Consider the following 26,154-nt stretch of genomic DNA (forward strand, 5'->3'; position numbering starts at 1 on the left):
ATGTGTGAGAATGCCTCTATAGATGGAAGTTATTTCAGATTAAGGAGAAGTATATTTAAAAGGACAATAATTATTTTAAAATAGCTTTGTACCTGGATGTATTTATTACAGAATAAATCTGCCTTATTTTTCTGCCTTAGCTTAATCCACTTGCAAAGTAGACAGGCTTATTTATTCCAAATATGTTGGGATGCAGGCAGAACCTGCAACCTGGGAGAAACCTCTCTCAGGCTTTGGCGCGATAAAGCAGCACTTAAGGGCTGCAGGCTGGTTTCTTCGAACACAAAGGGAAAATTAACAGCTGAAGCTTGGTCAAGGAATTTCATTAGCACCAGGGCTGTACAGTTCTCATGTCCCACGGAGAGATCACTGGCGTTACGCCTCTGTAATTGAGATCAGTATCTGCCTATTTACCAGGAGCAAAGGCAGAGAGAGAGCTGAGGTGTTTTAAATGAGGTGCAAGAAGAGCCAGAGGGAACCTCTCTGGAGTGGCAAAGCCAGTGGGTCTCCGCTGCCTCCTGCCCGGGGGTACTCCCAGCCTCCGGCCACGCTCGACTCAACCTCTCACACAGAATAAACCAGTATCTGCTGGAAAACCAGGCTGAGCCCAGGTCTGCTTTGAAATTTTGGTGTTGGGTTTCATCATGGAAGAGGTGTTTTCGCACTGAAAAGGCGGATGTTTTGCAAACTCTACCCGACAGTGGAGTTCTAGTGGGAACAGGGCACCAATAATCTGCCTTTCGCTGTACATACGCAGCCTGGATGTGATCTTGACCACTTTTATTGCTGTAAGAACAAGTAGTGTCTCATTTTCATGATGATTTATTTTAGATTAAAGTATCTATCTTGATGGAAACTGTACATCTTTTCTGCAGATTAAAATTAAATTAAGATTAATAAAAATCAAAAGTAAGGATTAATTGAGGGGGTAATTTTGCTGTGTTTTTCCTTTTTTGTTCCCCCCTTCAAAGATGTATTTCAGTTTTCCTCTTTTTGTTTCTCATTTTTGGCTGAAGGGAGTCAGTATTCTGAGATGTGACATGCAGTGTTGTATCTATTCAAAACCATGCTCTGTGGAAGCTGTATGCTGTACCTGTTGTAAATAAAATGGATACTGGCCATTTATCCATGTGTCTGCAGCCCTCATTTCTCCCTCCCTGGGTGCTTTCTTAGGTCCTTGGGGCTACCTTCTACACACAGGCCTGTTTTAAAGCTCTCTGTAATACAGGATCTCACTGAGTGCATCTCTGCAGTGGACTCTGTCCATCTGTCTTGCTCTTCATTGCAGTGGCAATGTGCCTGGTTTGAGTGGCCACTGGGACCAAAAATCGGCCTTTTCTTTGCAGCCATCATGGACAGGAGAGTACCGGGCACTTTCTTTCATTGTCCGCTGCCTAGCACCATTTCATCACAGTGATACCTGTTATCACTTTGCTCTTCTGACTTCCCATTTTTCATTCATATTATTGCCCCTTTCCCAGTCCTGACTTCTTTTTCTCCTTTTCTTTCATTCATTTTCTTCTAAGTGAATTAATTTTGCACTAAAATGTCACTTCTTATTCAATAGGTAGATATATGGTGGTGCAGTAATGGAAACGAGTGACAGCACCCGTATGCAACGTGTGAAATCCAAGTGTCAGGTTGGCAATGTGGTGAGAGGGGAGGAAGCAAGAGGAGGCATGGGGAGGTAGAAGAGGAGGGGAAGGTACTCAGGCCCAAAGGAAAACAATTTCTCTTAAGGAAATACCTTTTGTTGGTGTTGGAGTATGTTTTTTTTTCATCTATAGTGAAATAAACACAAATGGTAATGACTTAATTTTCCTTTTTTTCCCCTCTGGATTCTGTACTCAAATGCAGAGGTGAAACAGGATGAAAGATAAGTGGGGAGGTAGAGCTCTGGGGAGGAAGCGAACCTCACATTTCTGCAACTTGCTCTATCATGTGTCAGCGGAATTTCCAATGTAGTTTATGATTGGATGAACTAAACTTTAAAAGATTACCTAGTGGACTTCAGCTCATGTTTTTGCCTTCTAGGTGACATTTCCGTTACAAGTACATATGCAGTTGCTGCATGCAAAATTCACACCTGTATCTGTCCTGCCCAGAAATGGCCTTTCCTGCTCTAACACCAAGGCAATGCCAGGGCTCCTAGTATGGCTTTAAAACTGTTTGACCCTCAGGAGAGGCCTCAGAATGGCTCTGGCAGTGTGGACTCAGCTGAACAAAGGGGTATTTGCTTTGCAAGAGTTCTTTTTTTTTTTTTTCAGAATCTTGAATTTTCTGAGCTAACAGAAGCTCAAAAAGCTGTTTGTTACAGATTTATTTGCCATCTTGAAAAGAATATTGCCCTGTTCCTAGTTAAGAGACCTGTCTCCTCTCGCCCACCTTTGGTATAAGACAATCTGTTCGTGTTTTCATCTGGTGTAAAATGTTGAACAGTGTGCACATACTGGTCCCTCTTCTCATGGATGCAAACCATTCAGGCAGTGTTTTCTCACTTCGTGGCTGAAAGAACTTGAGATTATACGTCCTTGCCAAATTTCAAGCATATCCGGTCCCAGTGAGGCACAAGGGCTGTTCACATAGAGGTGAGAACAACTTGTTTAGCACTAAAAACATTGATTTTTCTTCCTCTTTAAAAATCTTTATTTCCTGCCTGCATTTTCAAAAACTGCAAAAACATTTTTCTTTCATTTTTCTTTCTGCTTCACTGATAGAGAACAGTCCAAGAAAACATAATCTAAAAAGGCCAAGTCTGGTAAAGTAATAAGCAATTTAAAAATGCTACCCAGAGCAGACAATTTACCTAAGTATTTAGTGTCAGGTCTAGCTTTAATTTCAGGGCTTTACTACTGACAAAAATGTAGGCGTTTTACTTAGAGTTTGTTATAAGAAATACTTCTGGTGGGAATGGCAGGACTACTTATAACTAAAATGAAGCCTTTTAGGAAAGCTCTCTGCAAAGTTATATTTAGCTCAAATTATATATATCAGGACACTTACATGCATGGATATCACTATAATAGGAATTAACTTTCAAATACAATTCTCACTCTGCATGGATGGGAAGAATCACGTCATTACCTGAAGAGAACAGAAATTTGTGTTGAATCGTGCTGGAAGGAACTATATATTTCAGGAAAGGTGAAATCTGGGTCCTTTTTGAAGTTGCTGTGAAGAAAGCAGCTTGTATCAGCGCTAGTTCTGTGTTTCATAGCCATATAAAATATAAGCTTGTGTTGTACAACAAAGCAATCCCCTAAAAACCTAGAAATCAAAATAGAAAGTCCTTTGATAGATGAAAGTCAGCATCTGTTTAACATTTATTATCTATAACGTTGCCTACGGACACTGCACCGTGGCAAAATAAAATATTCAGCGCTGTTTTCCCTGTACAAATACCTATCAGCTTCTTCTAAAAAGCAAACAGAAATTCACCTCGGTCACCTGAAGAGCACACAGTGTTTCACATGAAAGATTTGCCACATCATCAAAAACTCATGTCTGATATTTGACCTCACTCATGCCTCCCCCAAGCAGTTACATTAAGACGCCTTTGCTCTCCTTTGGCAGGAGGCCTCCCTCCATCTTGGAGGGGTGCCGCAGCCGACATGAGAGCTCACAGTCAGGATGGCGGCCGCCCCACCCGGGCTATCCGAGCCACTTTTTGGCTCACTGAGTGGTCGAAGGGCTGCCTAGGGATGCAGGAGGCACGGGCTGTAGGTCTCAGCAGCCCCTAGCAGAGGTGGATTTGGGGAGCATGCCCTACCCACTGGGCTGTGTGTTGCCCTAGGTTAAGGAGCGCTTGTTGGGGCGGAGGCAGTGTGGGACTGGCCGTGGCCATCGGGGACGATGGCTTTTGGAGGGGAGGGCTGGGGTGGGTGGGAAAAGCAGGAGGGGGTTTTAATGCAAAAAAAAAAGTGCCCTCTCCTTTTGGGGGCCAGAACTCTGATTTTCAACAGGGAGAGTGCTCAGTTTTGCAGGTAAGTTAGGTCAGCTGGCTCCTGCCCTTTAGAGGTGTTGCTTTTCACCAAGCTGTTTGCTGTTTTTCATTCAAAAAGTTTTCAGGATATCATGCTGCTGATGGAATTTTTTTCCCTGTAGACATGGACTAAACCATCCCTGAGCTGATTTGTAACAGCTGTCACCTTGCTCTGTAACAAAGTTAAGGCACTATCTGAACTGAGTGTTTGTCTTTAGTATCGTCTTTTGTGAACTATTAACACTGGAAAATTACAGTGCAGTAAATAATGGCAGGTGCTCAGTAGTTCTTATTTCTATATGGAGTTTGCTTCTGAGATTGTTTACTGGCCTGGCTTGAGTGGTCTGTTAAGTGTATGCCTCTTTAAAATACATCTTAACTTCTTAATTGTGTTACTATTGTGAACTAACCTTGTGTTGTTTCTTTTTCTTCGTATAGTTTTCCCTACACAAAATGGAAAGGTTGCTATAGTGACTGGAGGTGCTAAAGGAATTGGTTACCAAACTGTGAAGCATTTGGCAAGACTTGGCATGCACGTTATAATAGGTAAAGTAATTATTTTCTTAATATATTTCTTACTTAAAAAAGTAAATTTTTGTTTTAAAGAGTATTTTTTTACAGCATATGTAAAGATATGTCAGAGGAAGGTAGGAGAGAGTTTTGCTACCATGTAGCACAAATAAAGATTTGATGTATGTTTTGCTTTGCAAGATCCTAAAGAAAAGTGGACATGATTTTTTTTCTGCAAAACATGGAAGAGTTGGACTACCATATATGAGAAGTAAACAACAAGGTCATGAAAAAAACTTTAAAATATAGGTGTTAGAAAAATATTTTCTTATCAAGGCAAGGAAATAAATACCCCGAGGGTTTCATTCGTGTCAGTCTGAGATGGGCTGGACAACTCACCATCTGGAGATGCCTCTTTCTCTCCATTGACAATAAAGAGTTTATAAGGTGACTATGTTAGACTGAGACATCTGAAGTTAGGATATGTGAATTTCTGTAGGAAGTCCAAAAATGTCCTGAGTGCGCAATTTCTTCTCTCTACTACAGACAACTTTAGTGAGACTTTTTTCCTATTTTTAAAAGCTTTTTACACTATATATATATGCACTACTATAGCTACTAAATTTGCATGTAACATAATGAATACTCATATATTTAAAATGCTACATTTTGCTCCCTTCATCTTTCTTTAACTAGATTTTTACCACTGTAACTTTTAAACCACAAGGTCACTGAAAGCTGATATTTCATAATACAGTAGCAAGCTGGTGGTGCCATACATCATGATGCCATAGCTTTTATACAGAATGTGCTCTCTCTAAGGTTTTGTATACACATCTTTAAAAAAAAAAAAAACAACCCACAAAACAATAAACAAGAGCATGGTAGCCATGTATTTTTAGTCTAGTGCAGTTAGTAGCACTAATGGAGTTGCCCTGGAATTGCACAGGTGTAATGTGGAATGCCATTTACTCATACGTGTTTTAATAGGTGTGTCAAAACCAAGCATCTGCAAAATGTTAGCAGATGCGTCTGTACGTAGCTAAATGTTAGATGTAGCTAATGTAGCTAGATGTACCTCATGATGTCAGCATTAGTATTTCACTAAAGTTACTTTTCGTATTTAAGGTGGACTGCAAAAATGTACTCAGTGGGAAAACAAAAAGGCCAATTTTCTTTTCTTTGCATAGGGTCATGGAAGCATAGAACATTGCTACTTTTTAAAGATTTATTTCATACTATTTAATATTTAGGGTATTTTGTGTAACAAAATTCAACGTGAGACCTTTGGGAAAGGGAAGGTGATATTAATTTACAAAATCTGTAAATAAGCTGATTTTTTTCAACTCACAATCATCCCCTCATATATCTCATTCACCCACTCTCATACTCTCACAAGCAGCAAGATGTGTGTGCTCATGTGGTCTGGTGAGCATCACTTGTGTGCAGCGTGGGAAACGGTACGCCAGATACCGAGTCCTTATCCTGTCTCTGTGGTTCTTCTTGATCGGAAATGACGAACTCTTTTGTGGGCAGATCTTTTACAGCCTTTAGGAGTCATCAGCTCTTAGTACATTTTTCCTTGTTTGGAGTCTATAGGCTCCATCTATAAGCCTGTTTTCTGGGTGGGCTAACAGGAAAAGTAATGGTATGGGTGATGTGCTGCGACTTGGATGTTATCCTCCTGGTGGCAGAGTGCATGGTCATCTGCTTGGCGAGTCCTCTGTGCTGTGGCCTTGACATAAACAACACAGGAACGGTGTCCTGGGAACATGTCCTTTATTTTCAGAAGGCACATGCTTTTAACTCTTTGCTCTGCTCTTTCTTCTGGTGCTTACAGACATACACACTTCCAGTCACTCTTCAGTTGTACCAACCTTCATATTTGCATTACGAATCGCTACAAATGTGAATTAATGAAATTAATTATAGGAAGCATTTGATGAGTAAGATTTTCAGCTGATTCAATTCTTTCAGGCAAACTCTGACCTAAACACTGAGCCCGGTGAGTCACAGCCATCTTCTTTGCCTGTGAAATTCTTCAGAGCAAAGAAGCCCTGTCAGTAGAATGGATAGTTTCAGGCATTGTTCCAGCTGCAAGATTAAAACAGTCTCAAAAGCACATTAAAAGCAATGACCTTCCATTCTTGTTGCTAACTGTTGGCCCCAAGTGTCCAGAGTATGCTTAAAATACCAGCGGGCACATTGGCATGCGTTAGCACATTCAGCTCCAGGCTGCACAAGTAAAGATTTAAGCCTCAAATAAGACAGCAAGTGTGCTTAAGCTTTCTACTCTAGAAATGGTTTCAACCTATGTTTGTGTGTAGGCATGAACTTATGTGAAAAAATGTGTGGATGTTAGGTGAATTTGGGCTTGCAAGGGAGACTCGCGTATAGCTCACAGTCAGGCTTCCTCTTCACTGACTGTTTTTTCCCATTGCAGGGACTATGTAATGGGAATATTTAGCCATAAAGAATGATATCCCTGCAGCGGGCAAATGAGTCAAACCTGAATGTCTGATGTGAAGATGATTCACTGTTTGTGATGGGTGTGATTTTGACTTCATTTGACATTTTAGAGGAGTAACTGTTCGAAGTAACTTACTCTTAAATCCAGTCTACCAGTGGAATAGGAAAACAAATAGGTAGAAAGCATATTGACTGGTGTAACATGAATAGGCACCGTATGAAACGGTGGGGTACTCACTCAGAGCATTTCAGGAAGTGGTTGCACAGTGCTTTCACAGCTTCTTACTTTCCAGTCCCAGCACTGGTGCACAAGACTCCTTTCTCCCTCTATGGATGCTGCTCGCCCTGCCCTCAGCCTTTCGCTGGGAAAAAGGTCAGCGTGAATGCTGAAAGTCATTTCTATGGGTTTATTTGATAAATTTAATTGAGACTTTTTGCCAGGCTGTGACAGCATTACGCACAGTGAGCAGGGCCTTTACTTCAGGAAAGTCTCATGACAGACAGCAGGGACCTCTGGTAGGGGGGGTAGGGAAAGCTGCTGGTGATGGTGAGTCTTCAGAGTGAAGCCATACCAGGAGGTCCTGCTGTCTTCTGTGCAATTTAGTAGTGGATAAATCAGCTTGCAATTTCATTTTCAGAGAGAGAAGGTAAATGACACACTGGTTTCAGTGCCTACTGACCAGTGTCTGATACTGAAGATGATGTTTTGTGTGCCCTTACAAGAAAATATGCTTGTAACAATAAGGATGTCGAAAATCTAGACATCCCAACCATTTTTATGGCCCCCTAGTCATAAAACCCAGTAGGTTCACAGTGTTGGCCATAGTTTTCTGAGTCTGAATTTAGACTGATTAGAAGAGTAAACTCTTCATATTCCTTCCATCCTTCATCACTGGTGTTTAATTTTAAGAGGATTCTGTGAGTGCATGTTAAAATTGTTGATTTTAAAAAAGAGCACTTCAGTTTGATTTTTTTTTTCTCAGTACACAAATAAAAGAAAGCTAGAGAAAAAAGTGTGGTAGTATCTAATATAGAAGCTTTGATAATTCTGTCTGATAATGGTGAATGAAAATCAAATGATTTCCAGGTTGACAGTGTTACACGTATGCTGCTTGGTATAAAACAACAGGTTCAGGACAGTGTAATCAATCTTTAGTGTCTGAGTATATCAGCGTCACAATTTTCTAAGGCTCACATTCTGAAGGAAACAGTCTCATTATGTTTATATATATGTATATGTATTCAAGTGATTTATTTGAGCTGTGCATTTTTGGCATAAATAAATGTAATTCCATCACTAGACTCGGCACTTCTCTGTGACCTCTGTAAGCCCTGCAAGAGACCAAGCAGGAGATATTTCTGTCATCTCTTTCACTCGCATTAGTTTCCAGTTTTCAAGCTGGACTCTCTGCATTGTAAATCAGACAATTCTTATGTTGTATTATGCTACAAAGTGACTTTATAAGGATATAATCAAGCCCTATCAAGATGGTGCAATTGTTCATTTTCAAAGACAGATTCATTTAATTTCAATTACCAAAAATTTACACAGGATACTTTAGTAGTCTTTTCTCACTATACATAGATGTATGAGATGCTTGAGTTATAATTTTTTTCTAGAAAAGTATTTATCTCCCTAATGTTAGCCAGGTTTTGTTTGGCCTGAATGAGTTGTATAGTCAGAAAGTGTAAAAATGTTGCCAGCCTTTCAAAACTGACTGATAGCTTCTGTTTTCTGGTATGAACGCTAAGAAAATGCATGCAGATTGCCTTATAATTGTCATTCAGTTCAGTTTTTAACATATCAGTACACTCTAATCAGGGTTATGAAAAACTCTACTTACAACACCGTCTGTTATTTATACACTATGCATATGCACACAGCCTTCCAAATCCGTAAGAATTTTGTCAAACACTTCAGTCTCTGATTTCTGTTTGAAGACTGTGACTGTCCTTGCTTTAAAAAGACTTTTTCCTTTTAAAAAATGTATTTGATTATGTTTATTCATTCTGAACATTTCATCTGTAATATTTGTAAGTTTTTTTTTATAATTGGCAGTGGTTTAAGACTACCTGTTTATGAATAAACTAATTACAGGATTCCCTGGGACATTTGAAACTATTATTAAAATAGTGACAAACATTTGAATAGATTCTTAGAGCATGATAATTTTTTTCTGGGCAGTAATCTCAAGTAGAAATGTTACTCAATCAACTGTGCAGGTGTATTGCATAGTAAAATACTTCAATTAACTGAGCTCAACCGCCATGTGTCTGGGAGAGATTTGGGTTGATATGGTTTGTTTGGATTTCTAGAAATCTTAAAGTAAAATTCTTAAGGCAGTTAAGGACACTACACAGCCCAAAGGATAAGTATAAATGCCATGACATTCATACAACAACATTGCATGTTGTGACAGAACATAGACATAAATGTTTATTTTCTTAGGAGAGAGGGTGTTACCACTGGAGTTCAACAGGGATATGTATTAGAACCCATGCTTTCAACATATAATTTTAGAGGAGGAGCAAATAGTGAATTGACAAGTCTTTCAAATTGTGTTAAATTTTTCAGGGTAATAAAGAACAGGTACATGTCTGAAGAATTGCAGGAAAACCATACAAAGCTGAATGTTGAAGGCATGTGCAATTCAGTGAGGAGTGATGGACATGGGGAAAAACCTTAACTCCAGAAAAAGAAACGATGGGTTCTCTGTTGACTGTCATCACTTTGGAGGAAGATCTTGGGATCAAAATAGGTCATTCTATGAAAACTCAGTCCTCAATAGCTTGCAAAAAACCCAAAATAAATATTAGAAATTATTAGAAAAGGAACTAACAAGCAGCATGAGTTGTGTGCCAGCACCTTAAATACTGTGTTGAGTTCTGATCTGCCTGTTTTGAAATGGATAGCATAAGAATTTAAAGAGTTTAGAGGAAAACAAGAGTATGGAGAAGCATCCTTATGAGGAACAATCAAATAGACTTGGAGTCTTCAGTGTGAAAACGTGTTCTGTACAGGCAACCACTGTTCACTGTCTCTTCTGGAAGACCTATGTAAAATGAACAACTAAAAAGATACAGTTTATACTTTTGAATAGTATGGAGATTATTACAAAGTCAGTGCCAGCCATCAGAAAATAAATTAAAGCAGTCTAAAAAAAGCCACTATGTTTTAAAAAAAAATCCCTCAATAGCATAGAAGTATTTCTGGACTAGTATCTTCTGCATAGGACCTTAAATTGTCCTTAGTGTAGGGGAAGTGTAAGGGGGACATATATGAGCGCTGGGCAGTTTTGGGAAGGATGTTGTGCATAGTCCAGTGCGTGTGATTTTTATATTGAAAAGAATGGCAAGCATTGTAAAAAATACAGAGTTAAATATGTAATTGTAATTTTTGGAAGAGTTAGTGCAATTTTTCTAGACATTTATTTGATTTATTCATTAAGCATTTATTAAATGCTTTGAAGAATTCAACATCTGTGTGAATTAATTTAATCTTGATTTTCAAAAGCTTTTGGCAAGGTTCCTACCAAAAGATTTTAAAGTGACTAGCTTGTCTTGAGATAAGAGAAATATTTCTTGAAGGTTACTAACTGATTAGGAAACAGAAAACAATATTTAGGAATTATTTGTCAGCTTTGAGATGGAGCAAAGGGACTCCTGATCCCAAAGGCAGATGTTCAGTACATTTATAAAAGATAGATACAGAAAAAAGGCTGAACAGTGAGATGATGCATTTTGCACAAATGTATTTAGGATAGTCAAATTAATTTGACTGTTGATAGTTAAGGGGTTTGAGCTCCTGACACACATGGAGAGGCTGAGAGAGATGGAACTGTTCAGCCTGGAGAGGAAGAGGCTCAGGGAGACCTTTTCCATATGTATAAATACCTGATGGGGTCAGCAGAGAAGATGGAGTCAGGATCTGCTAAGTGGTGCCCATGACTGGAAAAGAGGCAATGGGCACAAACCAAAACACAGGAAATATAAGCATAAGCAAACATTTTTTCACATTGGAGGTGGTTAAACACTGTCACACGCTGCCCAGGGAGGCTGTGGAGTCTCCAACCTTGGAAATACTCAAAAGCTGACTGGACATGGTCCTGGGCAACCAGCCGTAGCAGGAGGTGGGACTGTATGGTCTCCAGAGGTGCCTTGTGAAATCTTAACTACTGCTAAGAATGAGGAATAATCTCCCAGGATTGAATGACTGGGTTATGAAGGGATCGATAAATACAGAGTGTCAGTAAATGCAAATACTGCATATGAGGAAAAACAACCACACCTCTATATTTACAAGAATAGGATCTAAATTAACTACTACCACTTAAAAAAAAAAAAATCTGATTTACTATTGAAAGCTCTCTGCGCAACATCTTCGATATTTAATGCCGGTCATAATGGCAACTAAAATGTCATTACTTCACAGAAAAGAAGATGAAAACATGACAGGAAGTGTCCCTCTTTCTTTGTAGAAATCATTGATTCATCCTGTTGTGAATACTGAAAAGGAGCCTGGTAGAACTGGAAAAAATGAGAGAGGGATGGTGAGGAGGATGGCATGGCTCTGTGCAAGATGGGGCTAGTAAACAAAGATTCTTCCACTTGCAAACAAATGACTGAAGTGTGATATCATACAGTTATGAATGTGTTCTGGTTTTGTTTAGTGAGGGGGGGCCTAAGGTGGTAGCTTCTGTAGGAAACTGCTAGAAGTCGCTCCCCTTTGTTAACTGAACTCAGCCGGGCCTAGGGCGGACCTGCTGCTGGCCAAGGCCAAGCCGATTGGTAGCAGAATGCCCCATGATAATGCCTCTACAATAACGTATTTAAGTAGGGGAAAACAGAAAAAAAAAAAAGGAGAAGATGTGAAGCAGCTGAGTGGGGGCAGAGAGGGGGAGGCGCGAGCCTTGTGGGCCTTGCAGGCCTCACCCTCTGGCCTCCCACCAGGCGGCCAACTAGGCCCAACTCGGCCCGGCCTGGCTGCAAGACGTGGAGAGGAGATGAGAAGTGAATGAGATGTAAAAAGGATCCTGAGAGGCATCTGTCAGCCTGTTGTGAGGAACGGCTGCAGACGCCAAGGTCAGTGAAGAAGGAGGGGGAGGAGTAATGTGGCTCCTGGCCAAGATTCCCCTGCAGCTCGTGGTGAAGACCATGGTGGAGCGGGTTGTCCCCCTGCAGCCCATGGAGGTCCACAGAGGAGCAGAGATCCAACTGCAGCCCGTGGAGGACCCCACGCCGGAGCAGGTGGAGGCCTGAAGGAGGCTGTGGCCCATGGAGGGCCCGCTGGGGCAGCTGTTCTGGAGGTACTGCACCCCGTGGAAGAGATGACCCACGCTGGAGCAGTTTCACAAAGGACTGTGGCCCGTGGGAGGGACCCCACGATAGAGCAGAGGAGAAATGCGAGTTCTTCCCCCAACGACGAAGTAGCGGCGTAAAACAACGTGTGATGAACTGACCGTGACCCCCATTCGCTCTTCCCCCTGTGCCGCTCAGGGGGTGAAGGTAGTAGAGATAATGTTAAGCCTGGGAAGAGGGAGGGTTGGGGAAGGAGTTTATCTTGTTCCCTGTCTCATTCTCCTGCTAGTTTTAGAAATAAATGAGTATTATTCCCCAAGTCGAGTCTTTTTTTTGCCCGTAATGGTAACTTTAAGGATTTCTCCCCCTCCTTATCTCAAACCTCAAGCCGTTTTTCCTTATATCATGTCCCCCTATTCTCTCGGAGGGTGGGGGGAGTGAGAGAGAGACTGCGTAGTCTGGTCCCAGTCGGGGCTGAACTACAACAGAATGGTACAGAGAAAGTGAATGAGAAGTGGTTATTCCCTGTCTTATTGTACATGAAGTAGAGAACATGTAACAAAATAATAAATAAAAAAACCCTACTGAAGTACAACCTTTTTGATGTAATTAAGTGTGTCATTAAATCACAGAGCCTGTTGTCCCAGAACCCTTTGGCAGCCATAGTGCTTGAATGAATTGAAAGTGCAATTAGATGAAGTAGTGGAGGATAGGTTCACTGAGAGGCTAGGTGGGACCTTTGATTCAGGAAATCTCTGCAATTTCTTGCTACTGGGAGGGTGTATTGGAAAATACCACTCCTAGACTTAATGCTGTCACTTACACCTTTTCCTTAAGCACCTGCTACAGGTTAGTGTTGGAAAGAAGGCACTTGTCTAGATGTATCTTTGGTTTGATAAACAGGGTCATTCTTAACTTCTTGTTGGAACAGCTGGGTTGCTGGAACCTAGGGCAAGAATGATGATCTCTCTTTGCAAACTGACATCCTCCTCCTTACTTGCTTTTCCTTCTTTTCTCAAAGGAACATTTACAACAATATTTTTGCCTTTCATGTCAAAAAGGCATCTATTTAATTGTAACTGCTGTATGACGAACTGGATGACAAAGGATGTATGATATCGCTAGACATAAGGAAGCTTTCTATCATTTTCTCAGTGTTTTTTTTGTACCAGGTCACATCCTTATACCCAGCTTTATTGAATAACAACTTCAGGACTTGCAAGTTTCATGGATGAGACTCAAGATCTATGATCCTTTCTCCTAAACAAGATTTTAATTTTTTTTTTTTAAATTGAAAACACTCAAACTGTACTGATATGAAATTTGTCATCCTCAGAGCTTTTTGAGGGCAGTCTTTCCTGTCTCTTAGGCACATGCTGTTTATTGTGCAGTGCTATGCACACTTGCAAAATCATAATCTTTGTAACACCAGCTGATAGGACTTTGTTTTTCTCTTGAGGCTTTGGGTGCCCTTGCAAGCCCTCTCTTCAGGCTGACACTCCAATGAAATCAGTTCCTGTTCAATCATAATGAGGATAATGCTACTCTGAGGAAGCACCTTAATTCAAATTTCCAGTTGGAATCTTTTTCATATTCTGTTGCACAAAGACATCTAACCATCAGCCTTTGCAACTCCTTAATGGGATGGTAAACATTTATATAGAATGTATTACCATACCACCAAGCTTCTCCTGGTAATGCACATATGCATTAGACTTTATGGGCACCACTTCTAAACTTGGGTTACTTGAAGTGATCGGAGGGAGTGGGGACGGCCACGGGGCAGGCTGCAAACCCTGGAAAGCTGTTCATCATTTTGGGGATTAACTGATAGATAATTATGGCTAATTAAGAAAAGGAATGAGTGTTTATCTCAGTGTGGCAGGTTCCCCAGGCACTGGTGAATGAGAAGGTCACGCTTGCCAGAGGCTGGGGTGCGTGGGGAGGGCTGAGAGGTGAAGTGCCAGCACGGCTGCCCTACTGCCAGGCAGCTCGCCCCTGCCTCCCCGCCTGGGGTTTGCCACGGCAGGGTTTGTCGCAGGCTGAGGGGTGCCTTGGTGCACAGCCTGGCTCTCGGGCTCCAGGCTCTTGGGGTCAGGTGTTTCTTTGGACCACTGCGTCTGGGTGGTTTGCATCTTCTTGGTGTTCATCTCACAAAGATTTTACTTGTGTTTTCATTTTGTATTATCTTGCTGAAAGTCAGAAAATTCTCCCCCTGCTAATTTTGGTAAGCGGGAGCTTTTCACATTTTGGGGGTTTATTCTCTCCAGGAGACCTTAAGCTTTACAGGCTATATTGTTGTTCATAGACTATTTTAAATTTCTTTATAATGCCCTGCAGTATGTTCCCTTGAAACGTCAAGATTGCAAATTCCTGTTTTTGCAAAACACCAATGGGAAAAGATCTTGCTTTTTTATCAGGATCAATTTTGTACACAGATTATGAGCGTGAGTAGCAGTTATTCTTTTGGAGAGATTTTCACATGCAAAGAAATTTAAAATATTGTATAAAGAGTATATATAGATGTTTCAGGACCCCATAACTAGTGGTAGTGTAAATGTTTCCCAGCCATGCTGGGTTTCTATGGGCTGTGTTTTCGCCATCCTCATTCAGGCTGAGCAATCCTCTGTGATAAATCTATTGAAATCCCTGAAATAACTTTCAGAGTTAGAAACTACTTAAGTGATTAAGATGACAGAGCCTGACCTTTAGGGTAAGATCCAAAGCCTATTGGTGCTGATAGAATTTTTCTGTGTGCTTCTGTAGATCAACGTGCTTTGACTTGTGGTGTTTGTGTAGATGAATCTTGAAATTTTTTTTTTTTAACTAAAAGTTGTATTTAAATTTATTTTCCATATTTTTTATTCTAACATGAGTTTCAGTATTAGAATTCTTAATGCCATTAAAATGACATCTTTTTTTTTTATACAGGTGCATCCATTCAGACTTGAATTTATTTGTATGTTATCAGTTTTATTTTCAGAATTGATTTTAGTCAGCATTGTTATTGAATCAGTCTCACCTGAATTTTTCACTATTCTGTGGTGACTAAGTAGAACAAAAACATCAGACAGGGCTCTGAACAGCTTGCATAAACAGTTCTTGGGACAACTATCTCTATTTTGAATTCCCAACAGACACTTTAAATTAGGATGAAGAGCAAGATTATTATGGTTTTGGGTACTTTGATGATCTAAGCTCTCAAGACACTGAATCTCCTTTTCTCAAAGCTTTTGTTCGCATTCCCTCACTGCATAAAAAACATGATCTGTCTTCCTTTTCTTATCCGTCCTTCCAAACCACTTGAATCCAGAGTAGGCAGATCTTATGCTGCGGATGCTATAGCGCTTGAAACGGATAAATTCTGGCATATTGAAAATTACAGTGAGTCATTGGCAAAAAGTGCAGCCAAAGGATTTTCCTGTTTTTAAAAGAATTGCACAAATCTTTCCCAACCTAAAGCTGGTTGTGTTAGCTTGGTGACTTAAAAAGTATTTTTTGAATTTTGAACAGATAATCTAGCGCTTGAACTGGGGTTGTTCTTTTTCATGCCTCCCACTCACTTGGCTTAGAGGGTGCCAGAAGGATGTACTAGAAGAGACGCAGTACAACAGTGCAATGTCCTTTTCACTCCCACCCATCCTCAGCGAGGGGATGCTGATCTCCTTAAGCTAACTCAGAAGTCTAGATTACTCTCCCAGTCTTATGGTATCTTTCTGGCCTATGTATCTTTGAACTTTTTGTAAGGATTTTGGTCATTTGTTCAGTGTCTTTATTCTTCTTACAGCATTTTCTTTGAAAGAAATATTTCAAAATCCTTTATTACAGTAGCAGCTTTCACTGAGGTTATTTCAGTTTTGTGATACTCCAGCTTCCAAAATCTGGTTTTCAAACTCTGTTGAATCAGGCTGGAAACAGACATTTGAAGGGACTGTTTAGCAAAATAATTATTTTTTCCCAGTGGTCTAGAGTGAAAAATATGCAAATATGAATAAAATGAGCTAATTTGGAAGGCACTGAGCTTTAATGAATAACCATTTATATAACAGCAAAATAAAGCAAATTAAAATTTGTTGTGAACACAAGCTCTTTTAAAAGAACAAATTAAGTGAACATACTGAGAGTTAAATCAAGACACTGGAGGCTCTAATAAGCCGGCTCTCTGCATGAGGAGTGCTGAATGAAAGAGGAATCAAATAAGACCTTCACAAAATTGGCACCAAAATATTTTTGTTTCTGGCCTAATTATATCCGGCATAATAACACATTGAGTTTGAAATCTTAATTTAGTACATCACTTGAGGTGAAACAGGGAGGAAAATTGATCCCTGCATATAACCCTTGTGCACAGATTTCCCCAGAAATGGCAGTTTCACTGGAGGGTTTGTTTGTTGACGCTGTGTCTGTATCTGGAAATTAGCATCAAGCTGAATGTTTCTCTTCTGTACAGCCCTCGATGGTTTTAAGGGGGCGAAAAAAAGCAAGAAGAAAATACTGCAAATGTCTGCTTTGTTTTTTGTTTGTTTGTTTGTTTGCTTGTTTGTTTTTATTTCTTCCAGTATAATTCCAGAGTTAATGGAATTTATAGAGAACAGTTATAGAGCAGTATGGCTCCTGGTTTTATGTGAAAATTATTTTATCTATCATCTCCAGCATCTGAAATGTTAAATGTCTTTATTTTGGCTACATTTATGTAAATATTGAGTCTTCTTGCATATAATGAAAACAAAGATAGATCGCAAATCATTGTTTTTTACTGCAGATGCACAATAAAAACTCCATCCTCAAAAGAATGCATTAGCCTAGCTCCTCAAAGTGGTCAGGTTGTCCCAGAGATCTCAGCTCAATGCTCTGAGCCTTCAGCTAGTGCAACCAATGGATAACACATGATCTATCTATCTCAAAGGGATTCAGTCCTACTTTTGGAACATGTTCTCTGTGAGATAGTATTAATATGGTTTAAAAGCACTGTAAAGCATATTTTACCATCCTAAAGTAAATATGGGCACCTACCAACCAGTGTGAGGAGGAGGCTGAGCCAGTTGACCTTCTGAGGTCCCTTCCAACCTCAACTTGTTCTGTGATGCTGTGATTCTTTCCTTGTCTTTGATAGAGTTATTTTACTGTTACTAAAAAAAAAAAAAGGGGGGGGGGGGAAAGTGGAAAACCTGAAAATTCTGCTGCATAGCTATCAAGTGAATGAGAGGATGGGACACTTGTTAGGGGGCACAAGAGAAAGCCTGTATAGAAACCAAGGCAGAGGTTTGTATAATCAGGAAAAGAAGGCGGCAACTTCGTGAAATTCTTAAGAGATATCAGTATTTATATCCAATTTAGATAAACAATAGGTATTTTGATGTGTCATCCTGTGATAAATGTTTGTGGATCGATAAATGGAATGTTAAACTTCATTTAAAATTTTAACTTGTACTATCAAGCACAATATTCAGATTATGCTTGTGTTTTTTCCTTTGATAAAAGTTATTATTAAAAAATTGCCAAACAAATATCAGACAATTACTATCTACCTAAGCTGAATGGCACAGGAGGCATTTATTTGATGCTTAATCGTGTTTTATGTTTGCTCTAGTAAGACTTTTCTTGAGCATTTGGGCCAGGGTAGTGGGCCCTTTCCTCCAACTGTGGAAGTCTTCATTTTGGAAAAAGAGCGAGGGGAAGTCCGCTCTAACCTATAGTGAAGCTTTTGTAGAATCTGGATGTGATACAATTCACTTGGCTTACAGATTCGCGTGTCAATTCTGCTGCTCCAGCCAGCGGATGGTCCTATCTTGTATGAATAAATGAGATAAACAGGCAGAACTTGTGTGAACAGCAGTGCTTTTGTACAGCCCTCTTCAAAAACCTCGACTGCCTGGCAGTAACAAATCATGCCTTTTCACCTGAAGCTTCGTCCTAGTTTTACAATGTCATTAGCCCTTCAGAGTGGCATGCTTGTATTCACTGTCATTAAGTTGTTTGAATCGCTAATTTTCTATTTTCTGTATTGTAACAGCTGGAAACAGTGAGAGTGAGGGCCAAGAAGCTGTGAGGAAAATACAAGAAGAAACTTTGACTGGAAAAGGTACCACACTCTGTCCTTTTCTTTAAGGAACTCTATTCCTCTCTTTTTGCCGGTGTCTTCTTTTATATGAGGTCCCCTTGTGTATTGTTAAACTTTTTTTTTTAATTTGGGGAAATTAGTTCTTAAAGTAGATCTAACATAGGAGTAAAGTGAGTTGGATATTTTTAAAAAATGTTTTCAGTTTTCTGTGACTTCTTTACTATGTGCCATTGCAAAAGGCCTGCCTGCAAGTTACCGTCTGTCTGTGCCTGTGTATGGGCATGCTGATTTAACAGCTGGGCAGGAAATCAGAATGCTAGTCATTTCTGCTAAGGGGAGGATGACAGCAAGTAAGAGTGGGTGTGCTCTGTTTCATTGCTGAGCTTGCCTCCCATCATGTATATAATCTTTCATTTTTAAATGAAAAGTGGGGTTTTTGGGGGGTAAGAGGTTTTTAAAAGAACAAGGCTCTCCAATTGGGTTATTTGACACATGGCGAGAATTTATAATCCTTCACAAAATAAAACTATTTTCTTAAAAATAGGTGGACCTTTCATATCAAGCTAAAATTTGTATATTTTTGCGGTTCTTCCATTTTTTTTCTTTTCATCTGATGAGCGATCATGTATGGGAAGGCATAAGGAGAGCATAGCTTGACAACTATGAGAAAAGGCATACTGCACACCATCTACTGTGGGATTATAATTTGCAATTTATGATGGAGATCAGTGCATCTAATATTTCCATCTCTTAGGTTCACTGGGTGTAGTTCCTGGTAGTGTATTATGATTCACTGCTGCCACTTTGATGTATCATTTCTTTGCAAAATAACAGAGCAGTGCTGCTACTCCACCCTATTTAGGATCTTCATGGCTTCTTCTGAGATCTGATTCTGTTTTTGTGCCTCTAATAATTACTGTTCCGATGATCAAAATACATTAATTATTGTGTTAAAAACCCTTTCATTAAGATTTATCTTTTGACTTAAATAAATGTGCACCCATCATAGCCTCAGGATACATGTATGCTAGTTAAAAGCATCATAAATTAAGGCATAGTCAGAAGGCTCATGAAAGGAAAAAGGTAATTATTACACCGTTTAAATCTTTTGCTGGAAGTTTCTGTACAGAGACCAAAACCATTTGGAATTAATTGCATCACGTGACCTACTTGAAGCTGAAAAAAACAGGGTCTGTCTTATTTTCTCACATTTGTGTGATCAGAGGCTTTTCTAGCAGCCTAGTCTTTCTTGATTTTTCTGAACAAGGTAAGCTCTAACCTTCAGCTATAAACTTTGTCAGGATACAGCTGGCACTTTGAGGAAGCTGAAAGTGTATCTAAAGTTGACTGAAGTTGTTCCTTATTGTAATTATAAAGACTGAGGCTTTAGTAAATCCTGGTAGATTTGGCCTAAAAACAAATTTGAAGAGTATTGCCTTTTCAGAATTTCTCACTGAGGGATATTTGTATTTACAAGTGCATTATCCTGTACAAGGGACTTGCGTGAGGCTGAGCAGCAGTCCTGCTTCACTGCTTATCAATGAATTTGCACTTTGCTTTGCAATGGGCTGTGTGTGCAGATCCTGGGACCAGGACTAGGCTGTATGAACATATCAGCTTTTCAAAAGCTGCAGTTCAATATCTGTTTAGTCACTGCACAGGAACATTATCAGTTATCTTGACATTCCCCCCCCCCCCCCGCCTTTTTTGAGCATTTTTTGTGGCTCATATGAAAAAACTGCTTACATAACTGTTTCCATCTGGAATACGGGACTCTTGAAGGAGAACTACTCAAAACAGTGCTGCTGAGCAGCCAGCATGATCACGGACTGGGACAATATAACTGTCCTTCTTTTACTATGGACAAACTGTATGAGTGGGTGCCATCAGTTTGCTATCCAGATCTCAGATCTCTAATCACAAGGAAAATCTCTTTTCTTGTTAGCAGGTTAGACAGCAAAAGGGAGCAAGAGACCTTGCCCTCTCCTTGTTGCTTGGCTGAGCCATACGTAGCACAAACACCCCCAGAGACAGCTCTGGGAAAAGGCTTGTTGAATGCATGTAATTATAGTGTTTTTAAGGCAATATCATCCTTCTGCGTCTTGGCCCCCTGTCTGTCTGGAGCTCTGTATGCTTAAGGGTGAGTCGTTTTACGTGACGTAATCTACACTTACTTCAGGGACAAGTGAGATTCAAAGCATGTGCATAAGTGATTCCTATGAAGCAGCTGATGAGTAATAATGTGTTAAGAGTTTCAGAGGAGGATAAGGGATAATAATAAAAAATCTGTGCACACAGGTGATGCTTTTTTTTCTGCAGCAGCAGGGCAAGACATGAAGAAAAGACTGACAAAATTTCTGCATACAGGCAGGCAGGAATCCTGGTTTCCCATGCCAGAGGCATTTGAAACAGAGTCAATGCCAAAAGATGGAAGAGTATTGGAGAGGAAAGTGGTTGCAGCCGTTTGCCTACAGTGCAGCAATGCTACGGGACACAGAAAATCTAAGCAGTGTATCTCATCACCTCTTCCTACCACTTATCTTCTCTCATGGTGCTACACTGGAAACCTCCTTGGTTCCTGTCTCTGCTGCTTCCAGACTGTTTAGGTGTCCTCAGTTTTGGGTCTCTGTGCTGAGTTACCTATTGCTAAGTGTAGAGCAAGGAAGGACATGGGCAGCCGAGTGGCAGAGGATAAGGTAACAGGTCCTTGGGGCATGATAAACCCAATTCACTTGACCGTCAGAACCTGCTCTATGATAAAGCAATCAAAGCCCTCAGATATCCAGAACAGGCCAGAAGAAGTGCTGCATTGTCATTAAAATTATCACACGGACACTATTTCCAAAAGACCAAGGGAAACAGATTGCTACGCTCTGAATCATAAAGCTGGGAGAAGCCAAAATGATGTGGGCATTTATCTCGCTTCCATTTGTTAAATTGGGAACTCATGTTGTTGATAGTAGCAATTATATGGCTGGGAAAATTGTTGATGGCTAGGGATTGCCACAGAGATATTCTAATTGTGTAAGTCTCTGTAATTTACGCATAGGGTGTGTCTGTGTTAGTGCGTTTGTTAGTTAGATCAGGAGAGCGCTTTTCAGGCAACACTCAACTGTTGCCCGCTTGCTGAGCGTGGGTTTGCATCAGGAGGGGCACCGCAGGTCCTGACCTGGATTCTGTTTGGACAGAACTAGCCTGGGAAGTGAGCTGCAGCAGCAACAGAGCATTAGTGCATGGGAGCAAACTTAGAGCTTATCTGAACTAAGAGTGCCAGCGACCTGTAGAAGTGCCGATGTCAGGTGCCCAGCACAAAATGAGCTCTAGAGATTGACTTCTGTTGATCCAAACCACTTATTAATACAGCCATAACCATAGTTACCAGCCCTGGACAAGCTACATTGAGTTATGGAACTGGGAAGTTTCTGAATTCTAAATGATACTAGAAAAAAATCTTTCCACGTACAGAGTAGAGTATATCTCCTGATTCGGTTACCCTCAGTTTACATCTCTGCAAATGAAAGCTGGTTTTAGCCTGATGATTACACACATACAAATGCTGGAAACTAATATATAAACATGAATGAAAGCTTCATTCATTCCAGCACAGGTTCATGAATGCCAATGGAATCAGCAATTACCAAAAGTTTATGCATAACTATCACTTAGCACAGTACCAAGGAAAGGCTCTCACAACTGCCGTGTAGGAGCTGGAGTTGCAACTAGACTCAAAGAGAGAAAAATTAAAAGTAGTGAGAAAATGAGGTGTAAAAGTCATATTAAGCACAGACCTCTTCAAAAGGAGAAGCCTGTGTTTAATCTCACCCAACATTTTTGTGGCAATTCAAATAAAACCACAATTATAAAACTACGCGCTAGATCCACAGCATTCATGAGACTTCCATTTGAAGCCAGATGAGAAAGGAAGAAGAGACTTTCTCCCTCTGAGTCAGAGGAATGCAGAGGTTAGCACAGTGGCAACCAAATCACATCGCTTGCAGTCTGACCCACATGAAGACAGAGTGGGCCAAGCAGTAGGAGGAACGATAACACCCTTAAAACACTGTAAGTCGCATGCATTCAACAAGCCTGGCTTTTTTCCAGGAGCTTTCTCTTGGGATGTTTGCACTACATATGGCTCAGCTAGGGAATAAAGAGATGACAAGGTCTCTTGCTCCCTTTTGCAGTATAACCTACTAACGAGCAAAGAGATTTTCCTTGTTATTAGAGTTTTGAGATCGAAGAGTCTACCCGAAAGAAGAAGTAATCTAGTTGATAGGTACCAAGCATAATTGCAGAATAACTCATAGGTAGTTACTCCACTGATGCTTGCTGTTTATGAGGCACCAATTTGAACAAACAGTCCAACTGTTTGTTGTTGACTTTCCCTGCAATCTAGAGAAAGACAACTGCTGAGAGTTCCCAAATTCCCAAATTTCTAGATTTGTTTTTACCCAAGAGTCAATGGTGGTATTCCCAGCACATGGGCCAGAGTTGTGTAAGCGAGTTCAGCAAAGACTGATGCCTCGTTAAAACATGCAAAAATGGTAGAAAGTATTTGTGGTTGGGGTGTATTTTCTGTAAGTGTGCAGAAGCATGTGTGGGTTTAAACTTGCTTGTGTCAGATTTGCTTTTCATGGTGTAGTTTTGAGGTGTAACAGTGTAACATCCTGAACTTGTGGCAAGACCTGACCTGGCTACTTTATCCCTTCTACCACCTCCTGCTATTAGCATGTACTTTCTCTATCACTGCTGATGCTGAAAGACGTGTAGGATTGGTTTAAAGAGTTTCCTAGCATTAACAGTGCAGTTTCTATCTACATGGTTTCTTTTTTTCATACCAGTGCATTGTCTCCAGTACTTAGCTTTGGCAGGTCAAGGATTGCCTTCAGTTGGAGTTGCGCAACTGAATGCCAGGCTCATGAAGACAAGGAAGACAAGAAAGACACCTCATCTTGAAAGACAGGGTGCTAATATGAGCGAGGAGTAAAGAAGTCTTGATCTGACAGTATGCCACTTTGCAGGACCCTGTGTGGAACTGTGGAGCTCTTCTGCTTTGTCACTTGATGACGAGTATAAGAACCTTGCCTAAACATGAGTATTTATTTTCTTTCCTTAGCCTTTTATGTGGTAATATCAAGTATATTCAAGCCATTTGAAAATATTTTAATCTTGAAAAATATTAGATGTGTTAAACTTAATCTAAGTCTCTAAGGACTGGATCCTCCATGTGCTCAAGGGACGGAAGAACCCTTTCTAGAGTCCAAGAAGGTAATGCAGGGGCTGGTACAGTTTCTCGGTGCTCATAGGCCTTATATCCCTTACCGAGTAAAGCTGGTGACTCTGCTCTGTATTAAACAGAGGAGGATTTTAATCCATGGAAAGGTATCTTCAGAGCCCTCTGATAAAGTAATTTAGGTGAATAATTTGCAAATCAATTGTCCTGCTTTTCACAGAATTTCACAGAATTTCACAGAATTATTATCAAGATTGGAAAAGACCTAAAAGATCATCCAGTCCAACCATCACCAATACTTCTCAGCTAAATCATATCCCTCAACACAACATCCAAACGTTTCTTGAACACCCCCATGATCGGTGACTCCACCACCTCCCTGGGCAGTGCATTCCAGTGCCTGACTACCCTTTCCGAGAAGTAATATTTCCTGATGTCCAGCCTGAATCTCCCCTGGCGCAGCTTGAAACCATTGCCTCTAGTTCTATCACTGTCTGCACGAGAGAAAAGGCCGACCCCTAGCTCACTACAACCTCCCTTCAGGAAGTTATAGAGAGCTATAAGGTCTCCCCTGAGCCTCCTCTTCTCCAGACTGAACAATCCCAGCTCCCTCAGCCGCTCCTCATAAGGCCTGTGCCCCAGACCCCTCACCAGCTTCGTAGCCCTCCTCTGAACGCGTTCCAGGGCCTTAATGTCTTTCTTGCAGTGAGGGGCCCAAAACTGAACACAGTACTCGAGGTGCGGCTTCACCAGTGCCGAGTACAGGGGGACAATTACCTCCCTGTTCCTGCTAGTAACACTGTTTTTGATGCAAGCCAGGATGCCGTTGGCCTTCTTGGCCACCCGGGCACACTGTCGGCTCATGCTCAGCCGAGCATCAATCAGTACCCCCAGGTCCGTTTCCTCCACGCAGTCCTCCAGCCACTCCGCCCCAAGCCTATAGTGCTGCCTGGGGTTGTTGTGGCCGAAGTGCAGGACTCGGCATTTGGTCTTGTTGAACCTCATCCCATTGGCTTCAGCCCAGCTCTCCAGCCTGTCCAGATCCCTCTGTAGGGCCTCGCTACCCCCAGGCAGATCCACACTCCCAGCCAATTTGGTGTCATCTGCGAACTTACTGAGGGTGCACTCAATGCCCTCATCCAGATCATCAATAAAGATATTGAAGAGGACAGGCCCCAGCACCGACCCCTGGGGAACACCACTTGTGACCGGTAGCCAGCTGGATTTAACTCCATTCACCACCACTCTCTGAGCCCGGCCCTCCAGCCAGCTCCTTACCCAGCCAAGAGTGTACCCATCCAAGCCATGGGCTGCCAGCTTCTGCAGGAGAATACCGTGGGAGACAGTGTCAAAGGCTTTGCTGAAGTCTAGGTAGACCACATCAACAGCCTTTCCCTCATCCAGCAGATGGGTCACTTGATCATAAAAGGAGATCATGTTGTTTGTTTTACGTAATACTTTGATGCAAAAAGACTGTTAAATTCACTAAGCCTACTTGATTATATCTTTTTTTTTGTTCTCCTGTTGACTTTCAGTGTAACATGTTACAAGATTTTTCCCCTCAGTGCTTACAGACATTTAAAACAATAGAGAATCTCCCTATTTTTTTGTGTTATCGTTAGACATCTTAGAAATTGAGTTGTGATGTTAACAGGGTGGCAATTCAGACATTAAGAGCAATACGACTATGGTTCACGGAGCTAAAGATGAGCCACAGATCTGGATAGTGAGACAGAGATAAAGTCTTTCAAATAATGTGTTCATAATGCAGGCACAAGCGCTGCCTGTTAGTTTCCTAAATTCCCATTTCCTTTGGAAATGTGAAACATATTTCATTAACAGGCTTTGCCACTAGGAAATGTGATTTTCTCTTATTTAAATCATTTATAATTGAAATGTAGAGACAAAGAAATGCACAGGTGTAGCTGTAGGCAGAATAACAAAGTCCTTTCAGATGTCTTGAAATTATTTTCTGACTGTAAATCACCAAAGGTTTGTGTGACTAATAGGACCGGAGCTCCGAGGTTAGGATTTCGCTTATTGTGCTGCCCTACTGAAGGCAAACCAGAGAAAGGGAATTTAAAAATGAAATTGTCTCTGCAAGGCTTGAAAAAGCTCCCATTTCACCCTTTTACAGGATTTTGATCCTCTTTTATGTAGAGTCATGATGTCAAGCAGTGTTCGGATAGAGGTGCTCCTGGATTTTACACCTCCCATAGTATGCCATTATTTTTTCCATCTCAAGCAGTAGTTGAAGATGCGTTGTGTGAGCTATTTCCAGACCTTGTCTGTTCTCAAGAAAATTGCCAGGGAATACTGAAAGACAAAGCCAAGAAAAAGGCAATTTGTTTTCTCTCTAGAACGTTTTCATATCTCTCTTCCAAGATCTACTTTATGTAGTCCTAGCTTCCATGGGCTACATGTAGGGCTTTAGAAGTTAATTTCCTTATAAAAAGTAGAACATTTTCTGTTTAAATGCCATTGGCTTCAGTGCTAGGGATATAGTTGCCAGGAGCGTGGAGAAATTGTGGTTTGAAGTAAACATGGGAAAAGCAGAGCCTATATTTGAAACACTTACGGGCTGTGCACGTAACCTTCCAG

General features: G+C 40.8%; 1 protein-coding gene across 2 annotated transcripts in view; it reads left to right on the plus strand.

Moving 5' to 3' along the window:
- The window catches only part of DHRSX (dehydrogenase/reductase X-linked), a 168,498-nt gene that overhangs the window by 33,961 nt on the left and 108,383 nt on the right, over positions 1–26,154 (plus strand). For both annotated transcript variants that reach the window (XM_086768578.1, XM_086768586.1), the window contains exons 2-3: positions 4,421–4,528; positions 18,273–18,341. In XM_086768578.1, the coding sequence (XP_086624704.1) occupies positions 4,421–4,528; positions 18,273–18,341 (177 nt within the window). The remainder of the gene's footprint in view (positions 1–4,420; positions 4,529–18,272; positions 18,342–26,154) is intronic.

The sequence above is a fragment of the Chlamydotis macqueenii genome, chromosome 1, assembly GCF_036417535.1.
Source record: "Chlamydotis macqueenii isolate bChlMac1 chromosome 1, bChlMac1.mat, whole genome shotgun sequence".
NCBI lineage: Eukaryota > Metazoa > Chordata > Aves > Otidiformes > Otididae > Chlamydotis > Chlamydotis macqueenii.